Source organism: Pristiophorus japonicus, chromosome 14 (genome assembly GCF_044704955.1).
Source record: "Pristiophorus japonicus isolate sPriJap1 chromosome 14, sPriJap1.hap1, whole genome shotgun sequence".
Taxonomy (NCBI): Eukaryota; Metazoa; Chordata; class Chondrichthyes; family Pristiophoridae; genus Pristiophorus; species Pristiophorus japonicus.
Genome location: NC_091990.1, coordinates 124103700 through 124122553, shown reverse-complemented (window position 1 = coordinate 124122553; position 18854 = coordinate 124103700). Strand labels below are relative to the sequence as shown.

General features: G+C 46.0%; 1 protein-coding gene across 1 annotated transcript in view; it reads right to left on the bottom strand.

The window, feature by feature from the left end:
- Positions 1-18854, bottom strand: part of LOC139280083 (SH3 and multiple ankyrin repeat domains protein 2-like) — a 1053009-nt gene that overhangs the window by 105798 nt on the left and 928357 nt on the right. The window contains exon 16 of the mRNA XM_070899582.1: positions 3772-3907. Coding sequence (XP_070755683.1) covers positions 3772-3907 — 136 coding nt within the window. The remainder of the gene's footprint in view (positions 1-3771; positions 3908-18854) is intronic.

The window sequence follows — 18854 nt, the reverse complement described above, 5'->3', positions numbered from 1 at the left end:
CCACTAGTCACTGCCTGCCATTCTGAAAAGTACCCATTTACTCCTACTCTTTGCTTCCTGTCTGACAACCAGTTCTCAATCCATGTCAGCACACTACCCCCAATCCCATGTGCTTTAACTTTGCACATTAATCTCTTGTGTGGGACCTTGTCGAAAGCCTTCTGAAAGTCCAAATATACCACATCAACTGGTTCTCCCTTGTCCACTCTACTGGAAACATCCTCAAAAAATTCAACACGAATTGGCAATGTCACTCAGGCAAGCCGAGGGAGAGTTGGTATGGGAGATGAAGCAATTGATGTACTGGTGCAGGTTGGGGCTGGGGCACAGGAGAGAGCGGTAAACCCGAGATGTTGCTGTGCTGTACCTGTCCTAGTGCATTGCATCGACACTGGATGCCTGAAACGGAAAGTGTTCCACCCCCAGCACTAACATCCTTTATTTTGATGAGCATAAAAAGAGTGTTTTTAAAAAAAATAAAACAATTCAATCAGAAGAGGAGAAAAAATATTTCAAACAAAAACATGAGATTATAAGAACATAATAATACCATAAGAATTAGCAGCAGGAGTAGGCCATTTGGCCCCTCAAGCCTGCTTTGCCATTCAATAAGATCATGGCTGATCTTCGACCTCAACGCCACTTTCCTGCACTATCCCCATATCACTTGATTCCCTTAATATTCAAATATCTATCGATCTCTGTCTTGAATATACTCAAAGACAGCCTCCACAGCCCTCTGGAGTAGAGAATTCCAAAGATTCACCACCCTCTGAGTGAAGAAGTTTCTCCTCATCTCAGTCCTAAATGGCCGACCACTTTTTCTGATACTGTGACCCCTTGGGTCTAGACTCCCCAGCCAGGGAAAACATCCTCCTGCATCTATCCTGTTAAGCCCTGTCAGAATTTTGTATGTTTCAATGAGATCACCATTCATTCTTCTCAACGCTATGGAATAGAGGCCTAGTCTGCTCAATCCCTCCTCATAGGACAATCCCTACATCCCAGGAACCAGTCTGGTGAACCTTCATTGCACTCCCTCAGAGGTGGACGATGACAATCTTCTCGTGGCCCACCCTGTTACGTGATCTTAGCTCTTAGAACACAACTAATGTCGTCTCACAGGACACCGGACTCGTCGTTAAATCGACCTCCCGGTGACAGTATTCTTACTATATTCTTGTGTTAAATCATAAAGTGGTAGGTTTTTTTTTAGGAAGTTAATCATTTTATCAGGAAAATTTCCCCCAAATACAATTCCTTTTTTTAATTCTTTCAAAATAAAACATAATTCTTCAGCGATCATCCTACATTGAATGAAAACCTGTGATAATGACCTTCACCTGAGCAAATGAAAGCGGTTTAAAAAAAATGTAGATGTTATTAATTAATCAATCAATCATTAAAGATGGTTGAGGGGGTGACCTGCTAGAGGTCTTCAAAAGGGTCGATGTAGAGAAGATATTTTCACTGTCGAATCCCCTACCACAATAGGGATTTGATAGTTAGGGGAGCAGACAGGCGTTTCTGCAGCTACAGATGTGACTCCAGGATGGTATGTTGCCTCCCTGGTGCCAGGGTCAAGGATGTCACTGAGTGGCTGCAATACATTCTGAGGGGGGAGGTTGAACAGCGAGAGGTTGTGCTCCATATTGGTAGCAATGACATAGGTAGAAAGAGGGATGAGGTCTTGCAGGCAGACTTTATGGAGCTAGGAAGGAGATTAAAAAGCAGGACCTCAAAAGTAGTAATCTCTGGATTACACCCAGTGCCACGAGCTAGTGAGTACAAAAATAGGAGGATAGAGCAGATGAATGCGTGGCTGGAGAGATGGTGCAGATGGTGCAGATTTCTGGGGCATTGGGACTGCTTCTGGGGGAGGTAGGACCTGTACAGGCCGGATAGGTTGCACCTTAACAGAGCTGGTACCAATATCCTCATGAGGAGGTATGCTTGTGCAGTTGGGGAGGGATTAAGCTAAATTGGCAGGGGGATGGACAGCAGGATGATACCAGAAGACTGGAGAATTGCAAATGTTACACACTTGTTCAAAAAAGGGTGCAAGGATAAACCCAGCAATTATAGGTCGGTCAGTTCAACCTCGGTAGTGGGGAAGCATTTAGAAATAATAATTAGGGTCAAAATCAACAGTCATTTGGACAAGTGTGGATTAATTAAGGAAAGCCAGCACGGATTTGTTAAAAGAAAATCGTGTTTAACCAACTTGGTTGAGTTTTGAGATGAGGTATTAGAGAAGGTTGATGAGGGCATTGCGGTTGACGTGGTGTACATGGATTTCCAAAAGGCGTTCGACAAAGTGCCACATAATAGGCTTGCCAGCAAAGTTGAAGCCCATGGAACAAAAGGGACAGTGGCAGCATGGATAAGGAATTGGCTAAGTGACAGGAAACAGACTAGTGGTGAATGGTGGCTTTTCGGACTGGAGGAAGGTATACCGTGGTGTTCCCCAACGGTTGGTACTGGGACCACTGCTTTTCTTGATATATATTAATGACTTGGATGTGGGTGTACAGGGCACAATTTCAAAATTTGCAGATGAAACAAAATTTAGAAGTATAGTGAACAGTGAGGAGGATAGTGATAGACTTCAAGAGGACATAGACAGGCTGGTGAAATGGGTGGACGAGTGGCAGTTGAAATTTAATGCAGAAAAGTCAGAAGTGATACATTTTGGTATAAAGAATGAGGAGAGGAGATATAAATTAAAGGGTACAATCTTAAAGGGAGTGCATGAACAGAGAGACCAGCGGGAATCTATGCACAAATCATTGAAGGTGGCAGAGCAGTTCAAAAAGCTTACAGGATCGTGGGTTTCATGAATAGAGGTATAGAGTACAAAAGCGTGGAAATGATGATGAACCTGTATAAAACACTGGTTCAGCCACAACTGGAGTATTGTGTCAATTGTGGGCATCGGACTTTAGGAAGGATGTGAAGGCCTTAGAGAGGGTGAGGGACATCAGTTACGTGGATAGACTGGAGAAGCTGGGGTTGTTTTCCTTTGAGTAGAGAAGGTTGAGAAGAGATGTGATATAAGTGTTCAAAATCATGAGGAATGTAGATTGAGAAAAACTGTTCCTATTGGCAGAAGGGTCAAGAACCAGAGGACACAGATTTAAGGTGATTGACTAAAGAACCAAAGACGACATAAGAAAAATTGTTTTTATACAGCGAGTGTTTAGGATCGGGAATGCACTGCCTGAAAGGGTGGTGGAGGCCGACTCAATCACTGCTTTCAATAGGGAGTCGGGTAAGTACCTGAAAGTAAAACATTTGCAGGGCTACGGGGAAAGGGCGGAAGAATGGGACGAGCTGAGGTGCTCTTGCAGAAAGCCGTCATGGGCTCAACAGACTGAATGGCCTTCTTCCGTGCTATAACCATTTAATGATTCTATGATTCTTGTGGGGAAGACCAGTACTAAGAGTCATAAATATAAAAGATAGTCACTAATAAATCCAATAGGGAATTAAGAAGAAACGTCTTTACCCAGAGAGTGGTTAGAATGTGGAACTAGGTACCACAGAGAGTAGTTGAGGTGAATAGCATAGGTGCATTTAAGGGGAGGCTGGATAAGTACATGAGGGAGAAAGGAGTAGAAGGATATGCTGATGGGATTAGATGAAGTAGATGGGAGGAGCTCATGTGGAGCATAAACCCTGGCATGGACCAGTTGGGCCTCACATTCTGTGCTTTAAATTCTATGTAATCTGGCTCAACAACAAGGTGCCAGAGTACAACTAAGTCATTACCTTTCTTTCGAGCTGTGTCTTCGGGATCAAGATTTCTGCTTACTGTGACAACTTTTAACACCAAATGGTTTCCTCCCTGGCGGATCATGTTCACCACTTGTCTGTGGCCAACCTTCACTACGTTTTCTTTATTGACCTGTAAGAAATTTCAAATGCATAAATATAGTAATGACGACCAACAATGAAGCTCTACCTTGTTGCCTTATACATTTCATAGGAACAGGAGTCGGCCATTCAGCCTCTCGAGCCTGTTCCGCCATTCAGTTACATTATGATCTGTAGCTCAACTCCATTTATCCGCCTTGGTTCCTTAATCCTTAATATCCTGGCCTGACAAAAATCTACCAATTTGCTGCCTTCTTTCCGCCCCATCACAGACCTTCCCTTCCCCACCTTTGTACTTGCATAAAATCTGTCACATCTGTAGCATTTTCCAGTTCTGACGAAAAGATCACGGACAAGAAACGTTAACTCGGTTTCTCTCTCCACGATGCAGCCTGATCTGCTGAGTATTTCCAGCATTTTCAGTTTTTATTTCAGATTTCCAGCAGTACTTTGCTTTTGCAAAAATCTATCTCAGTTCTGAAAACTCAATTAAGCCCTAGTCTCAAATGCATTTTGGTGGAGGGTGGGGGGGGGGGCGCTGGGGAGAGAGTTCCAGATTTCCACTAACCTTTGTGTGAAGAAGTGCTTCTTGACATCACTTCTGACCTGTCATCATCCCTGAAATTCCAATCATTTCAACGATTGGAATTGCACCACCATTTCTACACTTGCCCAGATGTACACCCAGTTTGGTTTAACTCCATTTCAGCTTCTGCTGTTGTACATTATTAAGGCATCACAGAAAAAAAGTACTTTTGTTGTACTTGTACATCCAGGTGCTGAGAATCTGTGATGGGGCGCATCTCGGCCCAAATCCCGTGAAGTGCCTCTGCCACTGATCCTGGTGGAGGGTTCAGGTTCAGGGAGAGGATTCCTTATCAGGTGCCAATGACGGGCACCCTTGCCACTAGGATCATATCAAGATGCCCACCATTGGAAACATGCTAGTTCCAGCTGCCCCCCATTCCTCACCCCTCTCTTGGCCCTCTTTGTAAAGGGGTCACTTTAATAAAAAAAACTGTAGATGTATCTTTGGAGATCCAAACCAGGACTTCAACAGTTAAGTTACAAGGTGCGATTACACAAATTAGGGTTGTATTCCCTAGAATTTAGAAGGTTAAGGGTTAATCGGATTGAAGATTTCAAGTTATTAAGGGGAACAGAGAGGCTAGATAGAGAGAAACTATTTCCACTGGTTGGGGAGTCTAGGACTAGGGGGCAGAGTCTAAAAATTAGAGCCAGATCTTTCAGAAATGAAATTAGGAAACACTTCTACACACAAAGGGTAACACTCTTCCTCAAACGGCAACTGATGCTAGATCAATTGTTAATTTTTAAACTTAGATTGATAGCTCTTTGTTTACCAAAAGGTATTATGGGATATAGGCCAAGAGCGGGTATATGGAGTTAGGTCATAGATCAGCCATGATTCATTGAATGGCGGAACAGGCTCGAGGGGCTGAATGGCCTACTCCTGTTCCTATGTTCCAGGACACAATCCTTCACAGGTGCACTGGTGCTGGAGGTGAGATGAGAATGCGTTTCCACTTTAAAGTGAAATAGACTCAGCTGAATAACATTGAAATGTCTGCCTAAACGAAAGAGCTGTTAGCGTGCGATAGAGAGAACAAGAAAATCACTGGTTAATAAATAAATCTGCTTATAACCAAGACAATTTTGGGCAGTCACATGTTATATGCTCAGTCGAGGAATATATATTTTTAAGAGTTTTCCTGATCAGCAAACCTGATAGTAAGGTGGTGATTTCACAAATGAATTTTATGCGTTCCGGGATGTGGGCATCGCTGGCAAGGCCAGCATTTATTGCCCATCCCTGATTGCCCTTGAGAAGGAGGTGGTGAGCCGCCTTCTTGAACCACTGCAGTCCATGTAGTGAAGGTACTTCCAGTGCTGTTAGGGATGGAGTTCCAGGATTTTGATTCAGTGTCGATGATGGAACGGTGATATATTTCCAAGTCAGGATGGTGTGTAACTTGGAGTGGAATTTGCAGGTGATGGTTTTCCCATGTGCCTGCTGCCCTTGTCCTTCTTGATCGTAGAGGTCACAGGTTTAGGAGATGCTGCAGTGCATCTTATAGATCATACACACTGCAGCTGCGGAATGAGTGAATGTTTAAGGTGGCAGCCAATCAAGCGGCCTTTGGCCTGAATGATGTTGAGCTTCTTGAGTGTTGTTGGAGCTGCATTCATTCAGGCAAGTGGAGAGTATTCCATCACACTCCAGACTTGTACCGTGTAGATGGTGGAAAGACTTTTTGAGGAGTCAGCAGATGAGACACTCGCCGCAAAATACCCAGCCTCTGACCCGGTCTTGTTGCCACAGTATTTATGTGGCTGGTCCAGTTAAGTTCCTGGTCAATGGTGACCCCCAGGATGTTGATGGTGGGGGATTCGGTGATTGTAATGCCATCAAATATCAAGAGGAGATGGTTAGACTCTTGCTTGTTGGAGGTGGTCATTTGCCACTTATCAGCCCAAGCCTGAATGTCGTCTAGGTCTTGCTGCATGTGGACATGGACTGCTTCATTTTCTAAGGAGTTACGAATGGAACTGAACATTGTGCAATCATCAGCGAATATCCCCACTTCTGACCTTATGAGGAACGGAAGTTCATTGATGAAGCAGCTGAAGATGGTTGGGCCGAGGATGCTGCACTGAGGAACTCCTATAGTGATGTCTTGGGGCTGGGATGATTGACTTCCAACAACCACAAACATCATCTTTTGTGCTAGGTATGACTCTAGCCAATGGAGAGTTTTCCCCCTGATTTGCATTGAGTTCAATTTTACTAGGGCTCCTTGATGCCACACTCGGTCAAATGCTGCCTTGATGTCAAGGGCAGTCACTCTCATCTCACCTCTGGAATTCAGCTCTTTTGTCCATGGATGGACCAAGGCTGTTATGAGGTCTGGAGCCAAGTGGTTCTGGCAGAACCCAAACTGAGCATCAGTGAGCAGGTTATTGGTGAGTAAGTGCCGCTTCATACCATTGTCGACGACACCTTCTATCACTATGCTGATCATTGAGAGTGGACCGATGGGGCAGTAACTGGCCGGATTGGATTTGTTCTGGTTTTTGTGGACAGGACATACCTGGGCAGTTTTCCACATTGTCAGGTAGATGCCAGTGTTGTAGCTGTACTGGAACAGCTTGGCTAGAGGCGCAGCTAGTTCTGAAATACAAGTCTTCAGCATGACAGCCGGGATGTTATTGGGGCTCATAGCCTTTACTGTATCCAGTGCGCTCAGCCACTTCTTGATATCACGTGGAGTGAATCGAATTGGCTGAAGACTGACTTCTGTGATGGTGGGGACCTCAGAAGGAGGCAGATATGGATCGTCCACTCGGCACTTCTGGCTGAAGATTGTTGCAAACGCTTCAGCCTTGTCTTTTGCATTTGTGTGCTGGGCTCCGCAATCATTAAGGATGGGGATATTCATGGAGTCTCCATCTCCCGTTAGTTGTTTAATTGTTCACCACCATTCACGACTGGATGCGACAGGACTGCAGAGCTTTGATCCGATTGTGGGATCGCTTAGCTCTGTTTATCGCATGCAGCTTCCGCTGATTAGCATGCATGTAATCCTGTGTTGAAGCTTCCCCAGGTTAGCACCACATTTTTAGGTATGCCTGCTGCAGCTCCTGGCATACTTTTCTACACTCCTCATTGAAACAGAGTTGGTCCACTGTCTTGATGGTTATGGTAGAGTGAGGGATATGCCGGGCCATGAGGTTACAGATTGTGATGGAATACAATTCTGCTGTTGCTGACATCCCAAATTGCCTCATGGATGCCCAGTTTTGAGTTGCTAGATCTGTTCTGAATCTATCCCATTTAGCACGGTGGTCGTGCCACACATCACAATGGAGGACGTCTCCAGAATGGCTGCGCAATAATCACTACTACCAATGCTGTCATGGACAGATGCATCTGCGACAGGTAAATTGATGAGGACGAGGTCAAGTCGGTGTTTCCCTCGTGTTGGTTCTCTCACCACCTGCTGCAGGCCCAGTCTGGGAGCTATGTTCTTCTGGACTCGGCGAGCTCGGTCAGTCGTGGTGCTACTGAGCCACTCTTGGTGATGGACATTGAAGTCCCCCACCCAGAGTACATTCTGTGCCCTTGCTACCCTCAGTGCTTCTTCCAAGTGATGTTCAACATGGAGGAGTACTGATTCATCAGCTGAGGGAGGGGTTAGGTGAAAATCAGCAGGAGGTTTCCTTGCCCATGCATGACCTGATCCGGAGACTTAATCCGGAGACATGAGTTTAACTCCCACCATGGCAGCTGTGAAATTTAAATTCAGTTAATTAAATAAATCTGGAATTTAAAAAGCTAGCATCAGTAACGGTGACCATGGATTGCTGTAAAAACCCATTTGGTTTACTGATGTCCTTTAGGGAAGGAAATCTGCCATCCTTACCTGGTCTGGGCCGAAATGTGTCTCCAGGGCAATTAGGGACGGACAGGCAAGATGCCCACATCCCGTGAATAAATAATAAAAATTAAAAACGTTCTGGCCAGCTGCATAGTCCATCTTCAATAAGGAACACGCTGAAAGCAGCCAAGGCACAGTGATTATCATGTGGCCAGCGGGTTATTGTGCTGCAAATATCAGACTCATTTTGTTGGTGTGACTATCCGATAAAATGGACAGAGCCATTTGAATACTAAAAGAACAATTGAGCACTTGGGAGGTCAAGGCTGAGGCACTAACTGGAAACCACGTTGTAAATAACAGTAAGGTAATTTAAAACAAAATTACAAATGGCAACGTTGAACTTTTATGAATCGAAGAGGTGGAATATTTTTGTGAGAATGACATGCTATTTTGAACAAACAATGCTTTCTGACATGCAATTTGGAAATAAAAAGTAGAGGTAGCAGGCAAGATGAAGAGTGTTAGGGTCCAGATGGGAGGATAATTAGAATCCAGCAGACTGAATGACAATTTACCAAGGCTCCATCAAGTGGGAGGGTGAGGGGCGTGGGGGGGCGGGGGGGGGGGGGAAACAGACGATAAATGGCTCGCTGTATGAATTCATCCTCATTAGCAGCAAATTCTCAAGACCCCTTCCTTGCTCAGTGGGGAAATAATGAGGTAAGAATGCTTAACATCTTGTAGCCGCTCTCGAACTGTTAGCTCGAGCAATATGAGCACAAATATATGGAAGTACGAATTGCAGGAGTTCTGCAGAAATTAGGTCTGAACATGTCTTCTCACTATTCTTGCAAGGTGCTAAATTGACTTCAAAACAGAAAGTGGATTGATGGAACTTTATCCAGACAAACCAAACTGTAAAATCATTTTGAGTTAGTTCCTTCAGACACCAAGGGGGAGAGAGTTGGGGGAAGGGAATGCATATACACAGGAAGAAAATGCAATGACATTCCTCAGAGAATGCAATGGTTATTAAACATCTCAGAGATGGAACGTAGTGAGCATACTTTGGTATGCTAGAGTGTTAGAGTGGAGATAGAGGGTTGGCAATGACTACCCCTATCTTTATTGACTGGGGTGGATGCTAGAGAAAGGCAATGTTGCACCAGTGTTGTGTTTCTCCTGGTGCGTTTACACTCCACGAGGCTAAACCTGGAGTGTGAATCTGGTGTGCACTTACCCGCCAAGCAAAGAGAATTGCGATGCCCTCCTCCAGAGAATTTCAGTCTGCTCTGTTCCGGTGTCAGTTTGAGCCCTGTTGTGTCTTTAGATGCTCTAACAATGACTCCACGAGCCAGTTTGTTTTACTTGAACTGTAGTGACCTTAGTCCTTTATTAATTATTCCAGAGTGAGGCTCACACCTGGGTGATATGCCTTTTATACTAGACCAGACATACCTGTAGAGATAATCTACAAGTCTCCCACTGCTGTACCCTCTGGTGGCACACCTTAAGATAGTACCAATAGTAGCCATGTAGGATACATGACAAGTCCCAACACCAATTGAAGGCTACCTTTAGTGCTAAGCAAAATTGTTTCACAGTGAAGCCTCGAATTCGGTGTCAGCCGTGGCTCAGTGATTAATCCCAGTCACTTACAACAGTGGTTAAGCCAGGTGGTTAAGCAACACCTCGATTTCAAAATGTCATTCTTGTTTACAAATCCCTCCATGGTCTTGCCCCTGCTTATCTTTGTAATCTTCTCCAGCCCCACAATCCCCGGAGCTTCTCTAATTCTGCCCTCGAGCATCCCTGGTTATAATCACTCAACTATTGGTGGCCATGCCTTCTGTTGCCTCGCCCTAAGCTATGGAATTCCCTCCCTAAACCTCTCTACCTCGCTACCTCTCTTTCCTCTTTTAAGACACTCCTTAAAACCTACCTCTTTGACCAAGCTTTTGTTCACCTGCCTTAATTTCTCCTTATGTGGCTTAGTTTCAAATGTTTGTCTTCTAACGCTCCTGTGAAGGGCCTTGGAATGTTTTACTACATTAACAGCGCTATATAAATACAAGTTGTTGTGATTGACCTAATCGATACGAGGGACCGCTGAAGAAGAAGAGGTCTTTAAAATCAAGAAAGATTTTGATAGAGTGGATCCAGAGTGAATATTTCCACTTGTGGGGAGGAGTAAAACTAGAGGCCATCAATATAAGATAGTCACCAAGAAATCAAATAGGAATTCCGCAGAAACTTCTTTACCCAGAGAGTGGTGAGAATGTGGAACTCGCTACCACAGGGAATGGTTGAAGCCAATAGTACAAATGCATTTAAGGGGAGGCTAGACAAGCACGTAAGGGAGATGGGAATAGAGGGTAATGCTGATAGATTTAGATGAGCAAAGATGGGAGGTGGCTTGTGTGGAGCATAAACGCCGGCACGGACTGGTTGAGCTGAATGGCCTGTTTCTGTGCTGTATATCCTATGTAATCCTAACATAGGGCACGTTTGCCTTGTAGATCTGCAAAAGTAATGTTGATCCAGAGAACTGGTTTGGTTTGGGTTGAATGGACACACTAAGGAAGTGTTAACTCATTACAGAATATGCCTCATAGAGGGGTAGCACAAGGCTCTTATTACAAGAGGCCACTGTTTGAGAGAGAATGCCACAGATTTAATTTGCGAGTTCTGAGCTTGGAAAGTCGCTGTCAAGAACAAATTAGTACCAAACATCAGCGACAGTAATCAAAGCAGGGAGAATTAAAATTGGTTCAGCGGAGATAAAATCGACAGGTATTCAAGGATAATGGGAAATTCGAAAGCAGCAAATAAATGTTTTGTTTGCAAGAAATGGGGGAGGGGGGGTGAGGAGGAAAGAGAAAGAGGACAGGTTGGTGTGTGGGTCCAGTTAAATCATTAGCTAAGACGAGGTCATCTCCACCAGCGGACGTGTGGAACTGCCGACTACCCATGAAGCTCATCGTAGACCCCGTCCCAAATTGTGAAGACAGGGTCACGCCATACCCAGTGAGCTGCTGGCACCTTAAGAGCACATCAACAGCACTCGCTCCGATGGAGGTACGGAAACTAGCTGCTGCACCAGTCCCATGCCTCTGCACCACAGCACAGGAGGCCTCCCCAGGCAGAATAGCTGCCGGCCCGACTCTGGAAGGCAATCGATCTGCTCAGGGATTGATTTTATTTTAAATAATATTCATTCATGGGATGTAGGCGTCGCTGGCAAGGCCATCATTTATTGCCTAACCCTTGTTGCCCTCGATAAGGTAGTGGTGAGCCGCCTTCTTGAACCACTGCAGTCCCGTGTGGTGAAGGTACTCCCACAGTGCTTTAGGGAGGGAGTTCCAGTGTTTTGACCCGGCGACAATGAAGGATCAACGATACATTTCCAAGTTAGGTTGCTGTGTAACTTGGAAGGGAACATGGCGCCTGGGAATTATCTACTCCCTCTGACATTCTGATACCTTTGGAAGCCCAGAAGCGACGTGTGCTCACTGTCAGAAGCCCGGGAGCTCCCTCTGAACTACAATCTTGGTGTTCCACTCCTGCCCCTCCCTCCACCTGCTGACATTTCCCAACATTCTCTGAACAGGGAAGAATCTGGAGGAACCAGAATACCACCCCATTTTCTGCTCTAGGCCCCCTCTCTCGGACACTTCTGCTGGAGATGTGCCTCGGGCAGTGTTGGGATTTTGACCCCTTGGTATGCTACATATTGTAGAGCCTGTGCCATTGACTCTGTTGTTTTCCATTTGAAAAAGAAAGTACTCAGCAAAAAAAAAAAATGAGAGTCAGAGACAGAATCTAAAACCTCGGATTCTCTGTCTGCCATTTCCCATCCACAATCGATGGGAAATTGTGGGCAGTGCACCAGTGACCTCCCGATCTGTCCAGTGTGCAGCCTCACCTTTCAGTGTGAAGTCTCAGAGCACAGTAGCTGGAGTTAGCATGGCAGGAAAACGCTGATTAATAGCCAGACCAAACTGTCGCATGAATTAGAACCTAACGTTGGCATGTCCAGTTTGGGCAAGAAAGAATTTGCATTTGCGTAGCACCTTCCCTGTCCTCAGGATGTCCCAAAACGCTCCGCAACCAATCAACTATCTGGGGGGTGGGCACTGTTCTTTTGTAGACAAGCGGCGCGGTCAATTTGCACATAGCAAGATCCCACAAACAGGATTGAGATGTTAACAAGTGAATGGGACAGATTATCAACTTACTGCCCAGGTGAAGACCGATGATGCAGGTTGGCCTCCCGTTCGAGAAACTGTCTGATTTCCACTGAATTCAATGGAAATGAAAATTGGAATGTCTCTATAATAGGCAGCCAATCCCACATTCCAGCTTTATGCAAGGGCAGCTCGTTGAAAATCTATCCCAATCGGTTTGGTTGATAGAAGAAAAGCAAGAAAGTGTTGCATTTATATGGCGTTTTCCACGAGCAGAATTTAGTGTCAGCTGTGACTCAGTGGGTAACACACTCGCCTCGGAGTCAGAAGGTTGTGGGTTCAAGTCCCACTGCAGGGACATGAGCGCATAAATTTAGGCCGAGACTCCAGTGCAGTGCTGAGGGAATGCTGCATTGTCAGAGGTGTGCCGTCTTTTGGATGAGATGTTAAACCTGTCTGCTCGCTGTGGACGTAAAAGATCCCATAGTACTATTTCGAAGAAAAGCGGGCGAGTTATCCCTGGTGTGCTGGCCAATATTTATCGCTCAATCAACATAACAAAACACAGATTATCTGGTCATTATCACATTGCTGTTTGTGGGGGTTTGCAATGCGCAAATTGGCTGCTGCGTTTCCCACACCACAACAGTGACTACACTCCAAAAGTACTTAATTGGCTGTAAAGCGCTTTGAGATATCTGGTGGTCGTGAAAGGCGCTATAGAAATGCAAATCAGTCTTTCTTTTCACGACCTCAGGACGCCCCAATGAGATTCACAGCCAATGAATTACTTCTGAAGTGTACTAATAATGTAGGAAGCACGGCAGCTAATTTGCACACAGCAATGTGATAACGACCAGATAATCTGTTATTAATGATGTGGGTTGAGGGTTATGGTCCAAGTTTCGGGCCGCGTCTAGAATGGCGCAGCCCCGACCTGGACGCCCATTTTTCGCGCCACAAAGTGCGCCTGAAAAAAACTTCCAGCTTCTCCGGCTCCCTGCTGGTCCTCTGGCCCTCAGCATGGCGCAGCACGAGCTGTGGGGGGCGGAGCTAGGTCCCTGCGCTGAAAACAATGCTGGGACCTCTGCACATGCGCGCTACAGTGGGCGAGCAAGTGCAGTAAGCTCCAGGCGCCCAAAACTGTGTAGGAGGGGCCCGAAGCACGCAGCCCCTAGCCCTGGCCGAATGGCCTCACTGGGGCTGTGTGCGTAAGGCTGCCTCCCACGCCCAGCTCCTGCTTCCTCCGGACCGGACCCGACCCGACTTGACTCCCGCTCCCACCCCCCCCCCACCGACCCGACCTTCGCTTCCCCCACTCCCGACCTTCCCCCCGCCCCCCCGACCGATCTCCGCCACCCCCCCCCGCCGACCGATCTCCGCCCCCCCCCCCCCCGACCGACCCCCCCTCCCCTCCGCCCCGACCCGCGCTCCTCCCGATTCGTGCTCCCGACCCCCCCGGACCCCGGACCCGACGCCACCTACCTGTCAATCTGGTAAGTCTAAGCTCGAAGTCTTGGGCCCGGCCAGTTCAGCCTCCCTCTCCTTTCTTTCTCTCTCTCCCTCTCTCTCTTCCCCCCTTCCCCTCCCTCCCTTCCTTCTTTCTCTTCCCCCCCTCCCTTCCTTCCCTCCCTTCTCTTCCCTCCTTTCTTCTCACCCCCCCCTCCCTCCTCAACCCCCTCCCCTCACTCCCCCTCCCCTCCCTCACTTGTCACCCCCCTCCCCGCCCAACCCTCTTCCCCAAGAGCATTACCACTGAGCCCAAAGCTGCTTTCTAAGCAAAGCCCACAGTGTAAACTACCAGCATAAAAATGTTAAACATTTACAGCAGGATCTGGAAGTAAAATCAAAAAAGCCTCCAGGGATTTTTTGAGCCATTGATAATCCTGGAATTGCTTTTTGCAATGATACGACAGTTAGCACAGTAATTTATTATCCATAGTCCAACTGCATAATGTGGGATAGTATTCACTGGTGGAACATTTTTATATTGATTCAATGCATTAACAATGCAAACTAATATATATTCATTCAGTACATTTACTACTTACAAATGCCTAATCTATTCAACTGTCATCATCATAAGCAGTCCCTCGAAGCGAGGATAACTTGCTTCCACACCAAAAAGGGATGAGTTCACAGGCGTTTCAATGAAGGACTTAATATTCCAGAACCCGAACTACATCTTGAAGGGTGGAAGATGCCTGTGCGTGGATTTTTTTTAGCGTGTGGTGGCCGTTGCACACCAGCCACCACACGGGCTTCACAGAGCTCGGTCTTGGTCCAGCGGCAAGGATTAACCAAGACTAACTGGAGACCAGCTCTGCTGCACGGACCTAGCGCGCACACATATCGCAGTGTGGGCTGGCCCGTGCTGCCCCTGGGCCCTCGCCTCTTCTGAGCCCCGAATTCATGCCTCTCCTGGGCCCCGGTCACTTCCATCTACAAACTCTTGCCGCTCCTTCGCCCCTCCTGCTGTGCCTGCCCGCACTGCAATCTGCGACCTGGCTTTGCAGCCGTCGCCCTCCTGCAGCAGCACGCGTTGCTCCCTGCAGTGGCATGTCCCTGCACACTGCTCCCTCCAATGGCCCCGGCCTGCTGATGCAGGCCGACACATGACAACAGTGACTACATTCCAAAAGCACGTCATTGGCTGCAAAGCGCCTCGAGACGCCCGGTGGTCGAGAAAGGCTCTATCTAAATGAAAGTCTTTCTTTCACAGTAGGAGAAATGCACGACAGTATATTAGATGCTAATATATTCAACTGTAGTACGGGTATATTAAGATTTATTTAGGTTGTACACAGGAACCTAAAACATTTGAAAAGCAGATCTAAAAATTCCGTGCCTTTTTGTCAAAAGATCTTGTATAATTTTTAATATGCAGTTTGACTAGACAGTTGTATCCTAATGTAGTCCCAAGATAATCTTAAAATACATGCAGAAACTGTTATATCTTTACAATGCGACTGTATCCATCAGGAATTTTGTAGATTAAATTTATCATAATTTCCCTTTTCCTCGGTCATAGGGACAGAGGAACAGGAGGAGGCCATTCAGCCCCGTGAGCCTGTTCCGCCATTCAATTCGATCATGGCTGATCTGCATCTTAATTCCATCTACCCGCCTTTGTTCTGCAACCCTCAACACCCTTGCCGAACAAAAATCTATCAATCTCAGTTTTGAAATGTTCAATTGATCTCCAGCCTCAGCAGCTTTTTTGGGCGAGAGAGGGGCAGATTTCCAGTACACACTGTGCTTCTTGACATCACCCCTGAATGGCCCAGCTGAACAAGGAACATCTGCTCTGGTACTTATTAATTTCTTTCCTTCTGATGTTAATTGTACAGGGAATTAAACTATTTATTGCCGAGTGTGATGCCTAAATCAGGATGTTGGCCTTGAAATAAGACAGCAGGATAATAGATATGACTCAGTTCTTGTAATTGGGTTAATGCCCCTGTTAAAACAGAGACGAATTTCAGACAAGCATATTAAACATTTGTAGGCAATTATCCCACAACGTGAATTCAAGCTCACGATTATCTAACTTATTTATGACTTCAGTACAATTCCGTTGGGTATGCTTTCCCTTCCTGCAGGTGCTGACTGGAGTCGAGTCCACTGCAGAGCAAACTTAACTCTATTTTGGTGTTGCACTCAAATCTGGCTGTGTAGGTTGATTTTAACCAATTGCAGTTAAGTTCTGTAATATTTATTTGGGTGAATCTCAGCTGCTCTTCTACAGCCACGCTTTGACAACGCCCTTTGAACTGCGAATGTTTCTAATTCTTCACATTACTGAGCTATTGTCGATTAAAGAGTTGAATGTAATTTATCCTGTACCGATGTGTGCTTGCTTTAATCAGTAACATGGGAGTAATTCTCAATATATTGTTTATAGCACATATTTGAAGTTAACTTTTACGATGCATTAACAAGCAGGTACAGATTCCACTGACTAGAATTCTATCAGCTTCCCATCGGCAACAAGAGCTCTGAACTGAATAGCACTGTGAGGTGCTGTCTCTCCCACTGTTGCAATGTTTTTCATATCTTCACAAAGACAATTTCAAGCTGCTCAGTCTTTAGATCCCAACTTCAAACATTTTTAAAAATCCTTCTGTGGACCTGTGGGTACCAACAATGTGGCAGTAACGGAATGGGTGAACCTTGTGGTAGGGTGTGTGTGTGCGGGGGTACATGTGTGTGCATACATATGTGCATGTGTGTGCGTGTGCATGTATGTCGCCATTGGAGTTGTCCATGAGGGTCCTGACACTCAAGGTCCCAAACTTCATTTTGAAGGGTGGAAGATGCCTGTGCGTGAGTTCTTTTAATGTGGGGTGGCCATTGCATACTGGCTACCACACCGGTACGTGTGTGTGTATAGACACATGTGTATACTTGTGTGTGTGTGTGTGTACACACGTGTATGTGTGCACACGTGTGGTGTATGTGTGCACTTGTGATAGAGATATTAGATAATCAGTGATTACTAATTACATGGGAAGTCCATCAGTCTTGCTTCCACATCTCAGGCTTCTTCTCACACCTACAGAGACTACCTGAAGTAGCATGGTACTTTAATCTTTTGGTCGGTTTGTCTATTTATCACTAAGTGGAGTCATATTATTGATCAGATGTGAATACGGTTTGCCTCATTTTGTAATAAATATAGAGAATCATAGAAATTTATGGCACAGAAGGAGGTCATTTGCCCATCGTGTCTGTGCCAGCAACATTATTCAGCCCTATATGCCAGAAGTTGCTGTTGGCCATAACAGCAAACAAATGTGTAACAAATTTCTATAACATTTCTCTCTCTATCCACTGGTTTAACCATAAAACCACAGAATTTTACAAGACAATGGGGTCAAGTTTCGGGCCGCGCCTAGAACGGCACAGCCCCGACCTAATCACCCGTTTTTCGCACCTAAAAGTGCGACAGAAAAATACCTCTTAATTCTCCGGCTCCTTACTAGTCCCTGGGAGCTCGGCGCAGCGCGCACACAGCAACAGGGGGGCGGAGCCACAGAGTCGTGCCGATTTTGCAAGTGGGGGGCGGGGGGCGAAATTAAATGAGGCAACGTCGTACCGGCAGCCCTGCGCGTGCGCGTTGGGAGCGCGCGCATGCGCAGTAGCCCAGAAACATTGGCACTCGGCTATTTTTAAAGGGACTTAAAGAAAAGTGTTGATTTGTCTCGTGGACCCCTGGAAAGCCTTGGGATTGAATTTTGGTGCTTTTTTTTGTGTCTGAAGGAGTGCTTTTAGCAGCACTGTTGAATAAATCACCTGCTGAAATCAGTGAGTGCTGCTTTTCACTGCTAAGCTTCGAGAACAGGTGCTGCATTGGTGCATGCAAATTAAGGACTGTGAGTTTTGAAAAATAAGAGCGTCAATTCAATACAGCAATGGAACAAGGTCCACCAAGAACAAAGAATTTCTTGCATGAGGAAGTGGAGATATTAGTCAACGTCACTGAGCAGAGATGGCAGGAGCTAGATACCAGCAGCAGAAGTCGCATAAAAGTGCCACCTAAAGAAATGAAGAAACCCTTGTACCAAGTTGCAGAAGATTACTGCGCAGTGGTGCATACCATGAGATCTGGAAGCCAGTGTAAAAAGAAATGGCATGACCTTGGTCAAGTAGTTAGTGTAAGTAATATTTTTCATTTTTAATGTAATTGTAATGTGACTATCTCTATGTCCCACCCTGCAGAAAGACGCACTCTGTAAAAAGTTATATTTTACTCTTTGCAGAAGAAATTGGCCTACAACAAAAGGGAAGCAACTTGAACAGGAGGAGACATGCCCAATCTGCATCCAGTGACACCCTTGGAACAGAGCGAAGCTACCATGATGAGTCGTACATGGAGAAAAGCAATCAATACAGCACAAGCTGGGCCCACACGCGAGGAGGAGAGTAAGTCCTGAAAATGCATCGTGGCCCTTCAAATCAACCTGCTGCCTGGCCTGCTATGTGTGAGAGTACTCATGCCACCCATCCTGCCCCCTCCCTTGCTGTTAAACATTTGACTGTTCTGATGTATTTTGCAGAACGTGATGGTGATGATGGTGATGATGGTGATGATGATGAGGATGAGGATGATGATGCCAACCCTGAGGATCCTGAAGATACAGAACAAGAACCAGTACAACCAGATGCGGACTATCTAGACTGGATGATGGCGGCAATGTCTGAAATGTCTACAGGGGAAAGCTTCCAAGTTAATGTTTATGAGCCCCCATCAAGGGGCATCAGAGTTTCAACCCCTTGCGTAGGTTCTGGTTCCACCTTCCATGGTTTTGATTCTGATGTTGCAGGTCCCAGTGGTGCTGCTGGTGTAATGCAGCAGTTTACAGCCAGTGCACCACCATCCGAGCCT